Source organism: Populus euphratica, unplaced genomic scaffold (assembly GCF_000495115.2).
Source record: "Populus euphratica unplaced genomic scaffold, PopEup_1.0 scaffold1.1, whole genome shotgun sequence".
Taxonomy (NCBI): Eukaryota; Viridiplantae; Streptophyta; class Magnoliopsida; order Malpighiales; family Salicaceae; genus Populus; species Populus euphratica.
Genome location: NW_011499845.1, coordinates 150,983 through 172,464, shown reverse-complemented (window position 1 = coordinate 172,464; position 21,482 = coordinate 150,983). Strand labels below are relative to the sequence as shown.

Below are 21,482 nucleotides of genomic sequence, written 5' to 3'. Positions count from 1 at the left end.
GTCCTTTCTTGAGATACTAGACTAAGAATAACCCAGCCACCATGTTTACTTGGAGCAGGAGCCAATTTCTAGAAAATAGATCAAGTTTTTGCCACCATCTTTATCACTCTTTCCCCCAACCATCCTGTTATAAATGTCTTTAAGTCTTCACCAATTTTGGCTTTGATTCGACCCCTTCTTGATGGAAGGCTAGCATTTCCTTCCTCCTCTGGGGTGCCATTTTTGTTTTCCATGCTTCTGGTCTGAGAGAAAATCAGCAGGGTGTGTTTCCAAGGGATAAGGGAGGATAAGAAAGAAGCTTTGAAAGTCACTGGAGAAGAAAAAAGGAGAAACACAAGCAAGATATGGTACCACAGGCTGGAGTTTTTATATCCTGGAGATTGAGAGCATGAATATAAAGCCAAATAATCACAAAGTTTAAAGCACAGTGTGAACACATAGCACTTTCGAATAGTGAACGGGACATTCTGTGGCGGGTTTGTGTTCGATACAATAACATTACAAGATGTGGAACCCATCAGGAAATGTTGTCTCTCTGGAATTATATTGCAAGTAAATGAAATAAAGACAAGAATTGACAGAATGACAGAGGATAGGTTCAATCTGCAGATAAAGATAAAGAATAGCCTACTATGATGTTGTGGCAGACATCTAACCTTAGCAACCAAACATATTTGTCCCTGCTTTACAGCTGCCATCAAAAGACCTGAAACTTTCGACATTGTAATCCTTAATTCCTTGTCATATTCAAGTGTAGTCACCCTTTGAAAAGGTCAGGGCTTGGTATGCTCGTGGCGCCCAGAGCAAGATTTAAATGCATGCTCGATGTTTCTTTTAATTGCTTATACACACGCCTCTTGATGCTTTGAAAAGCTCGTCACAACTCCAACTGAAAAAACAAAATCCTATGATATTTTTTCCGCTGAAGGACACCACATGTGTATGCTTAAACAGGCTTTCTTCGGAGTCAAGCTTTAATTAATAAATCGCAAATATTGTATTTTATTATGTGTTCGCACTGTTGGTGGGGATTTATAAAGATGCATTTTATCTTCTGCTTTTGTTCTTCCTGTCAGGAAGAAATTTAAAAGAGCTCCGATTTTTACTGTTAATCCCATCACAAGACCCGATGAGTTCGCACATGACTTCTTTTTTTTTTTCCGTTCCTCTAATTTATTTATTTTTGCATTCTTTTTTTTCTTTTAATCCTTGATATTATGCTTATTAGATATTGATTTTTGTTTAAGGGATTTTCTTAGCTTCAAAAAATATTTTGATATTAGATGGATACTCAATTTTACAAAAATATATCTGGTTTTGTTATTTACAAGAAAAATAAAATTAAGGGATCAGAATTGACAATAGAGCAAGAAAGAAGGGTCTTTTTTTTTATTGTTCGCTCCCAGCATTCTTGAAAAAAGAAAGCCTTTGGGATTTGTCAGATTTTATTTTTGCTCCAGGAGTTCATCTTCTTTGCATTTCGCATTTCAATCTCTTGTTCGGAAAAAAAAAAAGATACAGCATAACAACAAAGAAGAAAACATTATCAGATAATATTGAATTTGTGAGAAACCTCAGACTATATTTGTGTATTTCACGGTGCGAAGATGCCCGGTCATGATCTTCTCAGCGAATGTTCATTCACCTAATAAACAAATTATCTCCTGGAAAGAGAGACCTTTCAATATTTCAATTAGTGAATATAAAAGAAGTGAAATTTATATAAAATAAAAGTGCATGAAAATAGGAGTGAGAGTGTGCAGGAAAGAGAGAAATGAAGTCCACTGAGCTTGAGTGTATTCCCTTCTCGCCGGCTTACTTGTGATGTTTAGAGATACCCATGCTTGCCCGATGAGAAGGAAAAGATAACGGGGAATATATATTTTACTAGAAAGTTGAGTATTGGTTGGTGTGTTATGCATACCATTTGTGGAGAGGTTGGATCTTGAAAATAAGCTATTGGTGACAAGGGTATTATTAGAGGTTGATTACTGACAAGAGAAGGTGATATGATTTGTGTTGGGTGGCGTATTAAAATGTGCGGACAACTATAGAAAAAAAAATGTTAGGAAAAAAGAAGAGACAAGAGAAAAGAACAGGGAGAGGTCGAGGGGCAGCCCTTTTTTTCTTTTCTTTCCTTTTCCCCGTACGATCAGCGGATCACTGGTCCAGTTCTCATTAGACAGAAACCAAAAACTACTGTGGAAATTGCAAGCTTGGCAAGCAAACTCAGAGGTTAAAAGTATGCAATACTAACGAGGGAAGAAATAGTTAGGATCTTCAAATAGAAGTTCTATGGAGAGCCCTTGTTCAAGAATGGAATCATTTGATATCTGTTATTTGCTTTGTGATTTATAAAGATAACAGACGCAATTATGAATTATTCTTCAAAGATTCCACCACCATTTCTTTTCTGCTTTTAGTTTACTGAAAAGAGTTCTGCAATGCCTTTACCTTCTGCTGACAGCATGGACATTAAAGCATAAAAAGAAGAGGACAAGAAACAGAAACTCTTTGTAATATTAGCAAATTCAGAGATGAATGAAGTTTTATCCCAGAAACGAAACAGACTCGCGTCCAGTCTAGCTCCAAAAACATAAAAACCCAGTAAAACTTGGCATAAAATAAGAAAATCAAATTTTATAAATGCATGTTTATAGATGAAATGTGAAACAGCTGGGAATCCAGCAAATGAACCCAGAATTTAAGAAATTCACAATCACCATATAACCTATATTTACTTGCAGCACTATTCTTAATCAACCAAGTCCATCTCCAATCCACCTCCTAAATGGCTAAAATGAAGAGGGAGGATATTCCTGTTCGCGTGCCTCGAAGTCAATTTATTGAAAATAAACAACGAAAAAGAACGGTGAACACGGGTTAAGAAAGCTTAATCTGGTGAATAAGGAAATGAAGCGAAGGAGCAGAATTGGTTGCCACAAGCATTTCAAGGTCAAGAGTCTGAATGTCCCTCTGAAGTATATGTGCTTGTGGAAGCTGAGCCACCATTTCCAATTCCCTTCTGTGACAATCCAGCCAATGAAACAACATTCTTTACTTTCTGGACCAGCTCCTTGAATATCCTAGCCTTAACTTGACCCCTCTGTGGAGGAACCCTTGCTGATCCTGAACTTTTTGGTCTCCCCTCATACTTATCTTCCATTGTTTAAAATTCTCAAGTAGGAGAAACAGAACACAAAGTCTGTTTTCAAACAGAGGAGAATCACAAAACTAAGGCCTGTCAAGGACCACGGATACTAAGGAGAGTTTTTTTTTTGGCAAAGTCGCTGGTAAAAGAAGAGAAGATGAAGAAAGGGATTATTCGGTAAGGGGTAAGGGACTGGTGGGGTATATATGTAGAGTCGAGGGAGGATGGTGGGGTATATATGTGGAGCTGAGTATAAAACAGTTCAATCAAAAGGATCCACGAAGTGTGGAGTTGATTTTTAAACTCAAGATAAATGAATACTTAAATTCAATTATAGAAGTGGAAATTCTGATGTTAGACAGCTGTTTCTTTGTAGTTGTTGAAATTTTTTTTATGGTTTTCTCAGTCATGATTTGATATGGATAGGCCCTAATTCTAGGCAGTATATGAAAATAAATATTTATCATCTTTTAAAAATCTCAGTAGTGGCAACATGGATTTTGTCAAAAACAAAACATTTCTTTGATAGTGGCAGCAGAACCAGTTCCTGGCTCCCCCACTCGAAGAGTCTTTTCATATATTCTACGCACTTCCTCTGATAGTTTATGAACAAGCATCACATGGCTCCAAAGCTCATGGTTTTCAACCAAATTGCATGTCAAGGTGAGGTATGACTACAGTGAGATTGAGAAGAAAAGCGCCATGGTTGGTCAGTTAGTGCGAAAAAAGAATGTAGCGTAAAAACAATTAATTTAAAAAAGACTACAGCTTCCCAGATGACATTTATCAGAACAAACGAGGCATATGACCTAATGGCTAGGGACTCGAGGCTAAGTAAGGTATTAGGCTGGGAAAAGAGATTATACGCCATAAAAAAAACACTAACATGTTTTTAGGCTGACACGTTCTGATGTTCGAGTGAAAATATCCGAGAAAAATAGGAGTCAAGGTCTCCTGTGACCTTGGTTGTTCACCGGGTTCATGCATGTAAAACCATAAGTTTCCATCCAAAATTTTAATTCACTCCAACCACTTTCCACTCAAGCCCTAGTGTGTGAACACGGAAATATGAGAGCAACGAGCCATTTGACAAATTTGGATCACATTAGCTAGCTAGCTGTACTTGTTTTGACGTTGATGGAGAGATTGAAACTACCAAGAGTAGCTAAAACGATGGGGACTTTGATCCTTAGAATCAGGTGTCAATAAATTACTTGACCATTGTTCAAGGAAAGGGGAAAAAATGACAATTTCCTTGGATATATACAGGATAATATTGCAGTGGCAGCTTTGAATTTGAGGATAAGCACCCTTCTGTTCTGTACCTGTGCCAGCCCCAAGTGAAATGTGGCTTTGGTTTAGTTCATGTTCCGTATAATTAGCATTGAAAATCTGTGTGGGGGTATGCCACAAGAATTCAACATTGAATTGTCTGCGCTGAAAATTTGGCTTCTCTGCAAGGAGAACATTCAAAATTTATGAGCTATAAACATAGATCTTCTAAGAAAAGAAACCGTATGTTTTCTTTTGGTCGTTTAATCCAATACATTTTGCTCACTCCCTCCTCGAACAAAATCACGTGGTGGCAACTGACAAGTCAAGAACATGGTCTTCAAATCTCAAAGTGCATCACAGAAGAAGGTCAAGTAAGCAGACCTACCTTGTAACCTGTTTCGATCACCTTGTTGTTCAAGGATCTGAGCTTCAATTTAAAACTTTTGGATTCAGTTTTCGGTGCTTCCTTGGGCCGTATTGTTTCTAACAGCTCCGTGCCATGACTAAACTGATCTGGGTCCAGATGACAGAACTCTGGCTCTTGCGATAGCAGTTGTTATATGTGGAGTTATTGGGCCAAGCTAAGCGATGCCCAGGATAAAAAAAAGAAGCACAGATAATTTTTTGGAGGCTGGAAGGATACTCTGTTACAATGCTGAAATTGTAACACTGCATGAACTGAGATGAAATTTAAACTAGTTTCTGCTTCTCCTATAAAGATGTAAAGGACCAGGTAACAAAAAATACTCGATGAAGGTATTGAAAGCGAGTGTTATTATCATAGCAAAAATGGCACAGATGAGAGTTATGGGCCTAATGGTAGCGGCAAATTCATGACATGATATTACTAATAACAGCAACATGTTAATTTCCATGATAGCTATAACAACGGTGAATTGACCATAATGTTTTTTCATCACAGTTAATATTCTCACTCGATTCATTCAGACGCAATGAATACCACCTGGTGATGTGAAAAGACTATTATTTAAAAGAATTTTTAGGAATGTATTAAAGCGTTTCAAATTTGAGAATATATTTAAATAATATATTTTTTATTTTTTAAAAAAATTCATATTTGATATTAGCATATTAAAATAAAAAAAAAACATTAATTCTCAACAAAAATTTCAAATTTTCAACAAATAACATCTTGACTGTACAGCTTAAACCAGGAAGGTTGCCCGTCTGAGTATAGTTGCTTTGTAATTTCTTGGGTTTGGACCTTGTCAAAAAAAAAAAACTATCACTTGAAGCAAAGCATAACTGCTAATCATTCTGAATAATAAATGGTTGAATTAACTCGCACGGCGTAAGTTGTCAACGATAAACATCTCGGGAATGAGAGGTATCCATCACTTTAATATCATTTTAAGGTAGGTAATGTTTGTAGTGGTAGTTTATTTTAAAAATATTTTTTATCCATGAATATATTAAAATAATACATATATTTTATTTTTTAAAATATATTTTACACATTACAATATCAAAATAATTTAAAAATATTAAAAAAATATTTTTTTTAATAATGAATGGCCAACCATGTTAGCAAAAGCTGTTATTAATGAGTGGCCAACCATGTTAGCAAAAGCTGTTATAATATTTGATATTATGTAACAATTTTTTTAAAAATATTTTTTGAAGATATATTAAAATAATTTTATTTTTATTTTTTTATAATTTATTTTTAACTTAACATATTAAAACTATCTAAAAATATAAAAAATAACTAATTTAAAATTTTAAAAAATTCAAATTCTTTAAAAGGCACAAAGACAAACAACAGGCTGTAAACCGGTAGCCTGGCCCTGTACGAGAGCAGTTACTTTGTAATTTCCTGGGCTTTGGCCCCAATCATAAAAGAAACAGAAAAAGAAAAGGAAAAGGAAAGTACTATCATTTAAACCAAACATAGCCTTAACGTGACGTCGCAAATTAATTACCACGCAAATGTGCAACTAACTCGCGCATCTAACCCGAGTATCGATCCCTGACCTAGGTTCCAAAATCTAAGGGTCTTTTTCTCGAACCCAAACAAGCCCTGGGCTTAGCCTTCCTCTCCCCCTCGCAATTTCCTTTACTATCCCGGTGACTCTCCGGTTCAACCTCCGATCAGGTAAACCTTAACGTTCTCTCTCCACTAACTATTTATATATACTCATGTATAACTACACAGGCAACAACAATCGAGGAGACAATGCAGGTCGCTTGGTTCTTATTCCCCGCGTTCCTTTTAGTTTCAATAACTAGTGCTAATTCTAGGGTTTTACGAGTTAAACTGTGAAATTTGTTATTCTAGGTTTTCTTTTGACAAATTATTGGTTTACAATTAGAGAAAGATGGATCACCACGAAGATGAGAGCCGTGGTGGAAGTGTAACTCCTAGAAAGCAAGACGACGAGGTGCGATTGCTGTTTTTGTTTCTTTCAGTTTTAGTATTTAATATGCGTGCTTTTATAATTTCTGAATCATGTTAGTTTTTTTCCAACAACAAATATTAGTTTATGATGTTCAAGTTGAATTTTTCATTAGTTTTTGGCTTCAACGAAACTACTGAGAATATGCAGTAGTTGTTGCAATTGTTATCATTTTCTTTTTTGTTTTATTTTTTCAAGCAATGTTGTTAAGAAGACTTGCTTTGTTTGTCAGGAAGCGGTTGCTCGACTCGAGGAAATGAAGAAATCTATCGAGGCAAAAGTTGCTCTTCGTCAAAGCAATTTGAATCCTCAAAGGCCAGGTTGGTTATGTTACGAGAATTTTTTAGGGCTGTTTAACTGTTTAGTTGTTACTGAAATGGATAAACTGACCTGGCAGTGTCTGGTTTTGCTGAATTTTTTCTGAAACCATTTTTTTGGTGATTGAAAAGAATAAAGGCTTGTTAGTTGTTTCATTGTTTTAGCCTGATAGACATGAACAAAAGGCATTAGGCTGATAATGCTGATGATAATAAAAGAGTCTGGAAATAAGGTTTCTTGAAGGCTGATATTAAACACACATTTCTGGGGCTCTGGTCCGTTCCTCACTTCCTCCTTATTAGATAATTGAATACGGGACTTTACCTTCATTGTGTGTTGAGTAATCTTTTGTAAGTGCAGATGACTCTATTTGTTCTGTTGATTTATTATTTTTACTGGTTTTTATCTTATGTAAAGGGTAGAAATTCCTTGCGCATTGCCTCTTTACTATTGATGTTGTGTTATTTTGGCTATCCAAAAATGAATTTTTGACCTTCTCAAATTTGGTAGGGTTTTTATAGTGTCTGATTGAATCCATGTTGGTTATGCTCTGATGTTTTCCCCTTAGCACCAGTACTGTTTATTAGGATCCAGAGAGGATGATATTTTTATTCATAATGTGCTGCTTGACGTTGCCACAATAGGATGTAGTAGGAGAGAGTGGGCATGCTCATGCAGGTAGAGATTGGTTGCTGCTTCTCGTATAGGACTACATTCACGAGATGGTTATAGAAAAAACCATCTAGAAATCAAGGAATGGTGGTAGCATTTTGGTGATGGCATGAAAAGGGTAAGGAACTAAGGACAGTGAGAGGTGATCATATTTGTGACAGAATATTTCAATGGCGGTAATGATAATCAATGTGATGCAAAGGATGGTTAGCAGTGGTGATAGGTTTTGACATCATGCTTTCAGTAGTAAGTCATGAAATGCAACCTTCTTTTAGTATCAATAGGATTTTTAATAAGTCTAGTAACAGCATTGCTGTTGTGCTGGCTGCCGTGGTGGCATTACAAGATGTAAGAAATGATAGCAAAGGTGGCTGACAATTTTGTACCATTGGAATTTAAAAAATGAGAGCAGCATAGACTGAATTTAATGAAGGACTTATGAAATATTCTTGAGCTTTCTGGTTTAATCCACAATATGTCTAAAGATCTTCCCCTTTTCACTCCAGAAATGGATATTCTTGAACTCATGAATCCTTTTTTAAGGTGAATTATGCTTTAAATTCTTTCACAGACATGCAATCTTAGTGGAGAGAGTTCTCATGTGGTTGGGTTTTCTAAAACTTGCTAGAGAGTCTTCGACAGATACACTCTGTTCTTCATGCCTGACTAATACCCCCTAGATATTTTAAAGATGACTCTAGTCTTTAATTTGATTATAGCTGCCATGTTTTTTTTATATATAAAAAAAATCTAATGCCTTTTGATTCCAGCTGGATTCACAATCTTTCGTCCTTTTGAAAGTGATTTGAGTCTTTACTGTGTGCTGCTATGTTTCAAACAAAAAGATATCTTCTGTAGTAATTCTAGAATGCAGGAGAGATTGATACAATTTACCACCGTTACCAGATTCAGGATTTCTCAGGACACTGGATTCCAGCATTAAGCGCAATACTGCTGTTATCAAAAAATTAAGGCAGATAAATGAAGAACAGAAGGAAGGACTGATGGAAGAGTTGCGAAATGTGAACCTTAGCAAATTTGTCAGTGAAGCTGTGACATCCATTTGTGATGCAAAACTTAGAACTTCTGACATACAAGCAGCTGTTCAGGTAGCTTCTAAAATTGCAAGCAAATTTTTTTTTTTTGGGTGTGTCCGTGTGTGGATATGATTCACTAGCTGCAGAACATTTTTTTTGTAAATCAGTGACATGTCTTTAGGGATCACCTTTTTAGTGGCTGGATAATGGTAATTATATTAAATTGTATTCAAGCTATTGCTTATTCATTCAATTTGGGACTATGAACTGGGTTATTGCGTGTCTAAGAACATGAAAATATCTGAAGTGGTATGTTATAAAACATTCGAATGCTTACTGTTAAGTTTTTCAGAAGTGTGCTGTAAAATTATATATTGCACTATCACCAAGTAGCACTTTGGCAACCTTGTCATTGTCCAACATGCACTTATTTGCTTGGCTTAATTGTCCTGTTTTTCTTTGTTTTGAATCTGCTTTAGGTTTTAACTGTGTTTTGCAAATTTCTTTGATTGTTTCAAGTTTCTGGATTAGTTAATTAATGCCTTGCTTGTAGTGCTTTGTTCTCATCTTCATATATCTTTAAATTTTGACGGGTCAAGTCTGCGATAATTCTCAGCTAGCAGGGACTTTGCAAAACTCTCAAGGGACAATAACTAGTTATGTGTAGCATTATAACATAACTTGCAAGTTTTTTCTATTCATTGAAAACTGCATTTTACTTTGAACTTTTTGCATGAAGTCCACATTATATGTTTATCATTTTGCCTGCCCTTCTGAACTATTTTAACACTTGCTTTTCTTGGAAAGATCTGTTCACTGCTTCATCAACGGTACAAAGACTTCTCACCAAGCCTGGTACAGGGGCTCTTAAAGATCTTTTTTCCTGGAAAATCAGGGGAAGACTTGGACGTGGACAAGAACTCAAAGGCTATGAAGAAGCGAAGCACCTTAAAACTGCTTTTGGAACTTTACTTTGTTGGAGTTACAGAAGACAGCAGTATTTTCATCAATATTATTAAGGATCTTACTAGTATAGAAAACTTGAAGGACAGAGATACTACTCAGACAAACTTGACTCTCCTTGCTAGTTTTGCTCGACAAGGAAGAGTCTTTCTGGGGCTTCCCCTATCTGGACAAGAAACCCAGGAAGAGGTGCTGCTTCATTTTTTTATTCTTTCCCTTTCAATCCTCTCTGCTGAACCTGGGTAATTGTAAAGATATATAATGTGATACTGAGTTTATCTTACTCGTGTAAGCACCTTTTTTGGTGGTAATTTCTATCTCATTTACTTTTACTATTCACATTTTTTTTGTTTTCAGGTCCTTTAATTTACATTGCCAATTTCATTCTAGTTTGCGTTTATCTTAGTCCTGATTAGCACCTTTCTTTTATTTGTGATAATAACTATCTCATTTACATGTACTATTCACATTATTTGTTGTGTTTAGATCTTTTAAGATTACTTTGTCAATCATGTTTTAGTTTGCCTTACATTTTGACATTTCTCTGCAGTTTCTCAAGGGCCTTAGCATCACCACTGATCAAAAGAAAATCTTCAGGAAAGCCTTTCATACATATTATGATGTTGTCGCCGAACTACTTCAATCAGAGCATGCTGTAAGATTTTTACTGCCTTTAGCTGTTTATTTTAGTCCAACTTTGCAATCTTAATTTTTCCGGGCTCTTGCCTGAAAGAGGAACTTCGTTTCTTTCCATTCATCTCTTTTTATACTTCTATTTTCTAAGACGCCGGTAAATGATAGATTTTTATCTCTTAACAGTCACTTCGTCAAATGGAGCATGAAAATGCAAAGATGCTGAATGCTAAAGGAGAGCTGAGTGATGATAATGTTTCATCATATGAAAAGCTGCGAAAATCTTATGACCAATTGTACCGTAATGTGTCATCGTAAGTTTGCTTGTCAATGTCATTTTCTTTTTTTATTTATTCTGTTGTGACTAGATAAGTAGACTCCATTCAAGCAGCAGGACGTACATTGTAAAAATTAAAGCATGCCATATTTCCAAGTGAATTTTCTCTCTCCTGCTGCTCCTTCCTTTACATCTGCCTTCCTGAATCCTTAACCTTTCTACCTTATTACTTGATATCACAGCCATTATTATTGTACATGTTCTTAATTTCATGAATGATGATTTTGTATAAAGGTTGTTTATGTGAAATTTAATTCTGATTAAAAAAGATATGCCACTCCGGACATATCAAAAGATTATCTCTTTAACTAGACTGCAAATGGAAGTTTGTCAAACCAATGTGCTGTGGTCATTTGTTGGATGAAGTTTCTGGGGCTGAAGATGAGAAAAGCCATTGCTGGGAGGCATAAAACTTGCAGCTGAAACCAGTGTGTAGAGTAGACTTTTTGATTTTTCTGTTGTCAATTGTTTAACTTGCATAGCTAAGCAAGACATATCATTTCATGTTTCTCATTTGTAAATGTTTACCTGAAAGTTCTTTGTTGCTTGCTGGCTTTGGTTCATAGCCTTGGTTTTCACTTCAATCTCAACTTGCAAGAAAGCTTTTAAGCTAATTAACAACTTGTCAAGATTTTTTTAGAAACTTTTAAGTAGAGGATTTCCGATGCTGAGAATTGTGTAATTGCTGGTGTTCCTATTATGGGCCTTAGAATTGAATATAGGCTCTTGATAAAAAAAAAAAATTATGACATGTGTAGTGTTGGTGAATTTGTAGCTGCAATTAAGTGCTCTGCCCTCCTCTTTCTTGCTTGGGTTAATGCTATGGTTGATTCTTCCTGGTTGCACATAGTGGTACTTGTATTTTAGGAGGCTATAAAGTAATCCCCTTCAGCTTGCATCATCTGTATTATGTGCTGATGGCTTTTCCCTTGACATATAATTTCTTCATATCAGTTTAGCAGAAGCACTTGATATGCAACCTCCAGTGATGCCAGAAGATGGTCATACAACTAGGGTTACTAGTGGGGAGGACGCTTCATCACCTGCGGCAGGGAAAGATACTTCTCTCCTTGAAGCTTTGTGGGATGATGAAGATACTAGAGCCTTCTATGAATGCTTACCAGATCTCAGGTTTGTTGTGGCTAGACAATCTACAAATCAAGTTAAAAGAATGGTGTCAGTCTTTACAAATACATTTTATATTAAACTTAATTCTGGTTACCTTATATACAAAATTTGCCAGCTTGAAACCTAAGGTGGATTTTATATGTTCCTTTTAGAGCATTTGTTCCAGCAGTATTATTGGGAGAGGCAGAACCAAAAGCAAATGAGCATTCTGCAAAGACTCAAGATCAACCAAGTGTAAGGGATAAAAACTCATATATTTTATAACAGCTTTGGTTATTCCTGACTTAACCATGGTATATGGCAACAATTGGTGAAACAAATGAATATGATGACTTTTGGTGTGAATTTTTATAGTAGCTTGTGAATTATGGTAATCATTTTGCACGACTCATTAAAACTTGCGTACTTTGCTGTTAAATGGGTTGAAGTAGGGTTTGTACTAGTTAGCGGCCTTTTGTGGGCCCTTCTATCTCCCTTCTCTTCTCTGAAGTGAGTTTCTTGTTGCTTCTAAACTTACATGTATTCCAGGCCTTTTGAGGTGTATTTGTTCTGTTTTAGGTTGCTTTGATGGTTCGTCTGTGAAAATGTTACTTCTACATTCACACAAAAGAAGTTTATGTTTTATTCTATGCATTGATGTCTTCATTTATTTTAAGGAGCTGGCACCTGAATCAGATCAAGGCCAACCCACCCAAGATATGGCAGAGGTTTCTACAGAGTCTGGCCCTTTACAGGAGGGAAAAAGCACAGAGAAGGGGAAGGATAAGGAAGAAAAAGATAAAGAAAAGGTAAAAGATCCTGAAAAGGAGAAAGGGAAAGAAAAAGATGCAGAGAGAAAAGGAGAAATTGAGAAGGAGAAACTCAAAAGTCTTGAAGGGACTAATTTGGATGCTCTGTTACAGAGGCTTCCTGGTTGCGTCAGCCGTGACCTAATCGATCAATTGACTGTAATCACACTGTTTTTTTTTTTTTTTGAATTGGTGCTTCACATATTTTTCAGGAACTATGAACCTTTATACTTAAGATCTCATTGTTTTTTTTTTTTTTTTTAACATGCTGTTTCAGGTAGATTTTTGTTATCTAAATTCAAAGTCAAGTCGGAAGAAGCTTGTAAGGGCATTATTTAGTGTACCTAGGACATCTCTAGAACTGCTTCCATACTACTCACGCATGGTTTCCACACTCTCAACATGCATGAAGGATGTCTCTTCCATGCTCTTACAAATGTTGGAGGAGGAGTTCAATTCCTTAATAAATAAAAAGGTCTGCTTTTGATGTGTTTCATTGAAGCAAGAATGGATTGGCTTGTTATTCTTGTCAGTGTTTTGTTACTGGCATTCATTTTCAGCCTGTAAATATTATGATTGGAATTTGAAATTGTAAATTTTCTGCAGGATCAAATGAATATCGAGACAAAGATCAGGAATATTAGATTTATTGGAGAGCTCTGCAAGTTCAGAATTGCACCAGCAAGCACTGTTTTTAGTTGCTTGAAGGTCTGTGTAGTGGCTTATTCATTTATAGTTTTGCTTTTAATTGTCTTCTACTCTATTGCCTATTTGAACCTTGGTTGTAACTAAATGGAATGACTCTGAATCTTCTTGCATAAAGATGCACTTTCTGTCAATCCCAGGAAATTAATCCATGCTGTCAGTCTTCCTCTTTCCTTGGCAACAATACCATTCGCTATTTCTCCAAGTGAATTCTTACGCGTAGACGAGTCTTCCCGTTTTACTTATGTACCCTGTCGGTATTCCTTTGAAAAATTCCATGTGCTTTTGATCCTGTTCGGTTTAGAAAGGCAGGTGGAACCATGGACATGATATATAATGGAGCTGATTTTTTATGTTACATTAAATGCAGATAATTTTTTAACTCCATTTTTGTCTACCATTTGTATTTTTTTTCTTAATGTCATTATCAGTATTTTATTTTTAATGGAAGATGAATTTGAAATTAATATATGGTCTGTTGAGATCTGAGATGGTACTTTCATCATGTTTCATTTTATTGGACTGTGCTTATACCTAGATGCTTCTGTTTCCTACAGGCTTGTTTAGATGATTTCACTCACCATAACATTGATGTTGCTTGCAATCTTCTTGAGACATGTGGCCGTTTTCTGTATCGTTCTCCTGAAACTACTGTGCGCATGGCTAATATGTTGGAGATACTTATGCGCTTGAAAAATGTCAAAAATTTGGATCCTCGGCATAGCACCCTTGTAGAAAATGCTTACTATCTGTGCAAACCACCTGAAAGGTCTGCACGAGTGTCTAAAGTCCGTCCTCCCTTGTATCAGGTGTGAATCATTTTATAATGCCATCTTTTCAATGTTTCTGACTTTAGATATATTTAATCAATGATTTCTCTGTGCAGTACATCAGAAAATTATTATTCTCCGATCTAGACAAGTCTTCCATTGAGCATGTGCTCCGTCAACTTCGTAAATTACCATGGAGTGAATGTGAGGCATATCTTTTAAAGTGTTTTATGAAGGTTCATAAAGGGAAGTATGGGCAAATTCACTTGATTGCTTCTCTGACTGCTGGCTTAAGCCGTTATCATGATGAATTTGCAGTGGCAGTTGTTGATGAGGTTGTTTCTTTCATTTCGAAAATTTAAGTTCATATTTCATATTGTTCCTTGAAAAGATAATATCATTCTTTTCTTTTCTCGCTTTTTTGCATGATAGCCAAGTTGGCTTTTTATGTTTTTCTAATGGCATTTTGATAATGGAAGTTGAGGATTTGCAAGCTACACCATTCAGATGTTTTATTGGGGAAAATATTCTAGTCCGAGGAACTTGTTGCCATTAAACATTTTTCCCTCCATATGGCTTCTTTTCAGAAATAACAAATGGAGATTTAAATTCTATTTTTGTAGTTTTGAGAATTTGATACCAATAAATATGGAATAATGGGAGTAGTTTTGAATATGGATGGTCATAGAAGAAAGCGGAACTTTTATCAGAAATAATTTTGCTTGGTGAAGTGAGTGTGTTTAGCTCCTCGTGTCGGCAGTCTTGATATCTGAGATTTAGTTATTCATTGATAACTTGCATAATGGTTTTAGGGATGTCTTTAATAAAGCGATAGTCATACTTGATAGCACGGCTGATAGATGGTGGCATGTGTTCTAGCAGATGCGTATGTCCTCGTTTTATCACAATCTAAAAGAGACCGATGCTGACACTTCTAACTGAAGAGTGTTACACTTGTCCAATTATCAACTGGAGCATGGCTTTTGGAAGACACCTTAAATATGTTTTTCCATAACCTTCCCCTTCAAAACTAACCTTCCCTATTTCTTTCTTATGATTACTTCTTGGCTATTAGCTATTCACGCCACCATTACTTGAGTATCTGAAACAAAAAATAGCCTTTGAAACTAAAACGATTTCTTTTACGATCCATATTCTTGAATAAATTGCAGACAGCTGTGCAAATCTGTCTTGTATGGCAGTGATGTTTTTAAGATGTGGAATGTTCTGAATTCTCATTTGCCAGCATCTTTGGTCATGGGTATATTGTCATAGACTCCAACGCATTAAGTTTGCATGTGAGTACATGAATGTGTACAGTTGTTTTTTAATCTATAACAATTTACTTTTGGTGTACAGGTTTTGGAGGAGATTCGGCTTGGGCTGGAACTAAATGACTATGGGATGCAGCAGAGGCGCATAGCCCACATGCGATTCTTGGGGGAACTATACAATTATGAACATGTGGATTCATCTGTGATTTTTGAGACGCTGTACTGGATCCTTGTGTTTGGTCATGACACTCCAGAGGTGTGGGCTATTACCAATTCATTGTTTTTATATAATTAAAGATTTTAGGAGAAGACAAATGATCAATATAAACCAGTTATGCATATGGTAATTTTATGTAGGTTCATCTTTGATGAAAGACATGATTTTATTGTCTGACAACTGATCATCTGACCAGTTTTTTATTAGGAGTCATTTGAAATGCAAATGAAGTTGCACATGTATCTACTCCATTATGGTTATTAATTACATCATACACTCAAATATGGACTGCTTACTCAGAAAGTAGGAAATTAACAGCATTTATTCCTGAAGCATGTGATGCTTCCATTTTTAGCACTAATAATATCTGTTCCAAGTGCTAATATATTGCTCTTTCTTTAATTACTTTTGTGGTGAAATTTATGATCTAGTTTTTGCTGCTTATATGGCACTTTGCTTGCTTTATGATATGCTTTTGATTATTCATGTTACTAGCAAGACGTGCTAGATCCACCAGAGGATTGTTTCCGCATCAGGATGGTTATCATTCTTCTGGAGACTTGTGGACACTACTTTGACCGAGGTTCTTCTAAGAGGAAACTTGATCGATTTCTAATACACTTTCAGAGGTATATTCTCAGCAAAGGTTCGCTACCTCTTGATGTTGAATTTGATTTGCAGGTCAGTTGTGCATCTCTTTATACTCTCTCTTATCATCTTGTTTAACTGTAAGGTTCTTCTAATATAAGAGGATTGGAACTCGAAGCAACAATTTTTTTATGTTCAACAACATTGCTATATTGTGGAATGACAAAATTATGCCTTTGGTTTAAGTAGATATTGCTTTTTAAATAATACAAGAATATTCTTCCGTGGGTGCAGATAGAGAATGGACATGCTCTGTGCAATATACTTTGATTTGATGCAAGATTGAAAGCCATTATGATTTATTTGGTTGGCTCATAATAAGATATTATGAAATGCAAGAATGTTGTGATTTTTTGTTGAATACAAGTGATACAAACTCATAAACTATTTTATCACTGAAATTCACAACTTGCATGTTCTTTAGTAGACTTTGCACTTGAGAGTTATTTGGCTTTAGGACTAATTACATCCTATATTTTGATATTTATTTTCAACTTTTCTATCAGTGACATGCCTGGGTGTGTCTTCTCTCAACAAAATACAGTGAACGATAGAAATAATTGACATGTGACCAAGTAATTTTCTTGCTTCAGCCCTAATTGAAACGAAAGGATAATACAGTGAACGATAGAAATAATTGACTTGCTTCAGCCCTAATTGAAACGAAAGGGAACAAAAGAATGGAAGGCATTCTGCTTTGAATGCACTATCTGTGAAATGAAACGATAAGTTGGAAATTAATCAGGCAATGCTATTTGTTATATTAAGCTGCACTTGGTTGGCACATTTACTATCATCTCCAAATTTTAGAAGCAACTCCATCATGCAACTATAAGAATTTTAATTCGATTTTTTAAGGAGCTTCAGCTTGAGTTATGGAAAGAGAATTGTCTTTTTATTCTATTTCATTTGGTTTTTAGTCAGATTGCAGCACTTTTTGTGGCAAGTCTCGTGCTTATGAAACTGATCTCTCTCTGTTTTTTTTTGGTGTTATTTCTGTTTGCTTACGGAGCTAATTTAAATAGCTTCATCTTTCAATGTTAGTTTGCGATGTGCTCATACATTGAAGGCATTTGCAGGACTTATTTGCTGAATTACGTCCAAATATGATACGGTATTCATCAATTGAAGAAGTCAATGCTGCTCTTATAGAACTCGAGGAGAATGAACGAACTGTCTCAACTGACAAGCTCAATAGTGAAAAGCACTCTGACACTGACAAACCGCTATGTAGGACTGCTTCCAATACCATCTCTGCCAATGGACAAAGCATTTTGAATGGGAATGAAGAAAATGGATCGCATGAGGACATTGGTGGCAGTGACACTGATTCAGGCAGTGGCACCATTGACCAGGATGGACATGATGAAGAAGAGTTAGATGAAGAGAATCATGATGGTGGGGTTGACACAGAGGATGAGGATGATGATGGGGATGGACCTGCTTCTGAGGAGGAGGATGAAGTCCATGTCAGACAAAGGGTTGCAGAGGTGGACCCTCTTGAAGCAGCCAGTTTTGAGCAGGAACTGAGAGCTGTAATGCAGGCAAGATTCAGATTATTGTTTTTTTTCCTCACAATTGCATGTGCCTCCCTGTCAATAGTGAATGCAATATACATGTGCACACATGTGAATGCCCCACAGTGCACTGTGTATATATATGTAAACATTTTTTGCGGTTTGAAAAGGCTCTTTAAACTCTGTGGGTAAATAGTCATGATGTTGTCTGTCTACATTTTGATGAGGACATTTACATAATGTTTCAAGACTGATATTTGAAAACTTTGAGATGCCGAGGAAATTGTGATTGCTGCCATTTGCAAATAATTGATTCTGGAATCGAACTTCTATAATTGCTGAAGAATTTAAGAAACCTTGTAACTCCTGTTATTTCAATTGTGGGTGCAGGAGAGCATGGAGCAGCGCAGGCAGGAACTCCGTGGTCGACCAGCATTAAATATGGCGATACCCATGAACTTGTTTGAGGGGTCTGCTAAGGATCATCATGGAAGGGTGGTTGGAGGGGAAAGTGGTGACGAGGATGAGGAAGCTGGAGGAAACAAAGATGTTCAGGTGAAAGTTCTTGTGAAGCGTGGGAATAAGCAACAAACAAAGCAGATGTACATTCCTAGGGATTGCTCTCTTGTGCAGAGCACAAAACAGAAAGAAGCAGCCGAGTTTGAAGAGAAGCAAGACATCAAGAGGCTGGTGTTGGAGTATAATGATCGAGAGGAGGAGGAGAATAATGGTTTGGGTACTCAGACTTTGAATTGGATGCCAGGTGGTACCAGCAGAGTTACCAGCCGTGGCAGCACATGGGAAGGAAGTAGTGGAAGAGGCACTGGGTCACGTTACCGGCATCATCATCATTCAGGTAGCGGACTCCATGGCAGAAGAAGGTGATGTTGGAGAGGAGGGAGTGATTTGTTTGACTTGCTGGAACTTTTATGAGACAAGGCAGTGGAGTCATTGCAGAAGAAGGAAGGATCTTTAAAAACAGAAGAAATTGATTGAAATTTTTTTTTTTCTACTCGGATATATAGATTCAGACCGGTTCTCCCTCGGTTTCGAATAGCGTGAATTATGCCTTGTGGTCAGTGCTGAAGGATAATTGCAATCACATCCTCAATTTGGTGGTGGAGAAAGCTATCCCTTATAGCAGGAAGAATTATGTTCCCCTCTGTCGACAATTTTGCAAGGTTGATATCTGGGATTTGTTGTTGGGAATTGAGAGTGTTTGTTGATTTGCAGAGCTAAGTTATACGAAGGATTGCTATGTATGGGGTTGCAGTGTGGACGTTCCGAAACATGCACGCGGGGTGTAGTTGTAATTAAAGCCATGTGCATATTCCTAATTGGGCATGTCTGTTTCTGCCACTGTATAGATGTGAAAGTCTGCCTTGTATGTCTTGTTCGGTATTATAGGCCGTATTACTGATTCGTGGTTTGTGTGATGCCCAGATAAAGTATGTCATCCCTTAGTTTTAGTGGTCTCTTTAGACATGAAAACTATTCTCTCTTTTCTTTTTCCTTTTCTTTTTTATTATTTTGTCGTCCAAGACTCCCAATATTGATTTCTCTTCTCTCTTTCTTCGAATATTCAGGGACTGGATATGCAATTTATCAAAAGTATGGCCAGCCTGCTAACTATTATGGGCTTTATCACCCAGCCCATTGATACAATTATTGATTGAGCCTCAGCGCATGCTTTTTGGGACTGGAATTTTGGCTTTTAAAGTGATTTTTACATTAAAAAAATATGAAATTAATATTTTAAAATTAACTTAGACATGTTATATTAAAAATTAAAATATATATATTTTGATACATAAAATTACCTTACCACTATAATTACCTTGTGTTATCCATGTAACTCACGTTGTGATGCACATATCCCAACCCAACAAAACCAAGAGGCTCAGATCACTTTAAATTATTTTTTTTTTAAGAAAGCGAATATTAATATGATTATTTTTTTCTCTAAGGTCGGTGTGGTTGGTCCTGGTCATATAATATTACAAGCATGTTGCTGGCTATTCGAGGCAAAACCTGCAAGATTAGATTTTATTTTGTGATTTCAGATTCTAGATCAGGTCCTCGCCAGTACCACAGACAATGCTGCAGATACGAGGAGATATTATCATGGTTAATGAGATGACTTTGGAGTTTGTAATGGAAATGTGACGCTAATAGCGCAACAGTCAGGAAACTGCTGGACAAACATTAAAAAAAAAAAACAAAAACAAAAACGTAAGAGTAGCATAGCATCGAATTCATCCACTTTACCCCACATTTTTATTCGTTTCTTCCTTTCAAGCAGGATCTTAGGCAACGACGATCAGATACCAAAACTCATCTTCGCTCTTTACTTTATGATATAAAAAATATTATATATATATATATAGTACCATTTAAGTTCTCATTCTCAAAGATGGAAAAGAGTGGGTTTTTGGAGACCCTCAAGTGCAACTCCCTAGGGCGATAATCTAATATCTACGATATAGCTGCATGCTAGGAGCAAGCAAGACTGATGCCTGACAAAAATGCCACTGAAAAGCAATGTGAACTAGTAGAATACTCTGGAAAATGAAAACTTGGGAGAACAAACCCTATTCTTAAAAAGCAGCTGTACATCTCCAAGAAACCTTTTCAAAGGCTACAATGTTTCTCTTTTGTAAGAAAATGTATAAATTATCCAGTTACTGATCTAGTTGGTGAGTGAAATATTCCCAGTGGAACATCCCAGATTAAAATATTTCCTAAAATGGTACTTTCCTAGAGACTTGTCCGAGGTGGTTATTGCTCAAAGTGGAACAGGGTTTTTCTTTAACAAGTGAAAAGCAATGCAACAAGAGCTTTCTTGTTAGGAATTTGGTTCTCCGACAATATAGTCACTATAAACATTATCAAAATACATCATTGGACCGCGTTAATCTCGTTTGATGATTGCGTGCCTCTTCTTCAACAGTACATGGGGGAGCTCCTCTGCGGCTCTCATTTATTTTCATCATATTTATGGGACACCTCAACTTGCGAGTCCCATCCGAAACCTATAACTAATTTTGGAGGTGTTTGTAAGAGTAGTAATTGTTTTTTAAAAAAAAATTATTTGAAAATGTATTAAATTAAAAAAATTATTTGTTTAGAATTATTTTTATATTAATATATAACATAAAAAAAATTAATAAATAAAAAAATTTAAATTTTATCAATAACATTTTTAAAATATAAAAATAAACTGCTTCTAAGCTATTTTCCCCCCCGGTGCATCACACAGTAGATATATCAATTCGATGCTTTGCTGCAGTAAACGGTAAAACTAAATCAGATCGAGCATTCAGCATTCTATTTTTTATTTTATTTTTACATTTTCAAAAGTATTGGTAATCTGTATCGTGAACTCCGGTGATGATTGGAAACTTCTTGCCATCGAATGTTGAAAGTAATGTCTAGTTTATTGACCATAGAGTAATTGATGTAAACATGTATGAGGTAATAGTTTCACTATTTTTAACCCAAACTTAAAGAAAAAATGTTAAAGAGTATTGATTATTTTTTAGTATTATTAAATTTTAAAAAACAATCTAATCTTAAAATATATAAATCTAATTTTTTACATAACTCGAGTTTTGATCGTAGATAAATAATAA

The 21,482-nt window shown here is 35.9% G+C and overlaps 1 protein-coding gene and 1 long non-coding RNA gene across 5 annotated transcripts; one reads left to right on the top strand and one right to left on the bottom strand.

Moving 5' to 3' along the window:
* Positions 1 to 112: 112 nt before the first annotated feature.
* Positions 113 to 862, bottom strand: LOC105107430 (uncharacterized). The gene is made up of 2 exons (XR_838932.1): positions 657 to 862; positions 113 to 535 (listed from the first exon to the last, which is right to left on the bottom strand). It is a non-coding gene; the product is annotated as an uncharacterized LOC105107430 (long non-coding RNA).
* Positions 863 to 6,359: 5,497 nt separating this feature from the next.
* LOC105140697 (regulator of nonsense transcripts UPF2-like) lies at positions 6,360 to 18,829 on the top strand. Of its 4 annotated transcripts, none has more exons than XM_011048741.1 (18): positions 6,360 to 6,542; positions 6,760 to 6,828; positions 7,076 to 7,163; positions 8,740 to 8,942; positions 9,678 to 10,022; positions 10,384 to 10,488; positions 10,653 to 10,780; positions 11,758 to 11,934; positions 12,084 to 12,165; positions 12,588 to 12,878; positions 12,997 to 13,194; positions 13,326 to 13,427; positions 13,982 to 14,233; positions 14,311 to 14,529; positions 15,554 to 15,724; positions 16,181 to 16,366; positions 17,413 to 17,877; positions 18,241 to 18,829. In XM_011048741.1, the coding sequence occupies exons 2-18, from the start codon at positions 6,766 to 6,768 to the stop codon at positions 18,733 to 18,735; spliced, it is 3,570 nt and encodes a 1,189-aa protein (XP_011047043.1). In that variant the 5' UTR covers positions 6,360 to 6,542; positions 6,760 to 6,765; the 3' UTR covers positions 18,736 to 18,829. The 4 variants fall into 4 exon arrangements, with proteins under 4 accessions (XP_011047043.1, XP_011048570.1, XP_011046308.1 ...); XM_011050268.1 differs by having other exon boundaries at positions 6,756 to 6,828; XM_011048006.1 differs by having other exon boundaries at positions 6,726 to 6,828.
* The last annotated feature ends 2,653 nt before the right edge of the window (positions 18,830 to 21,482 follow it).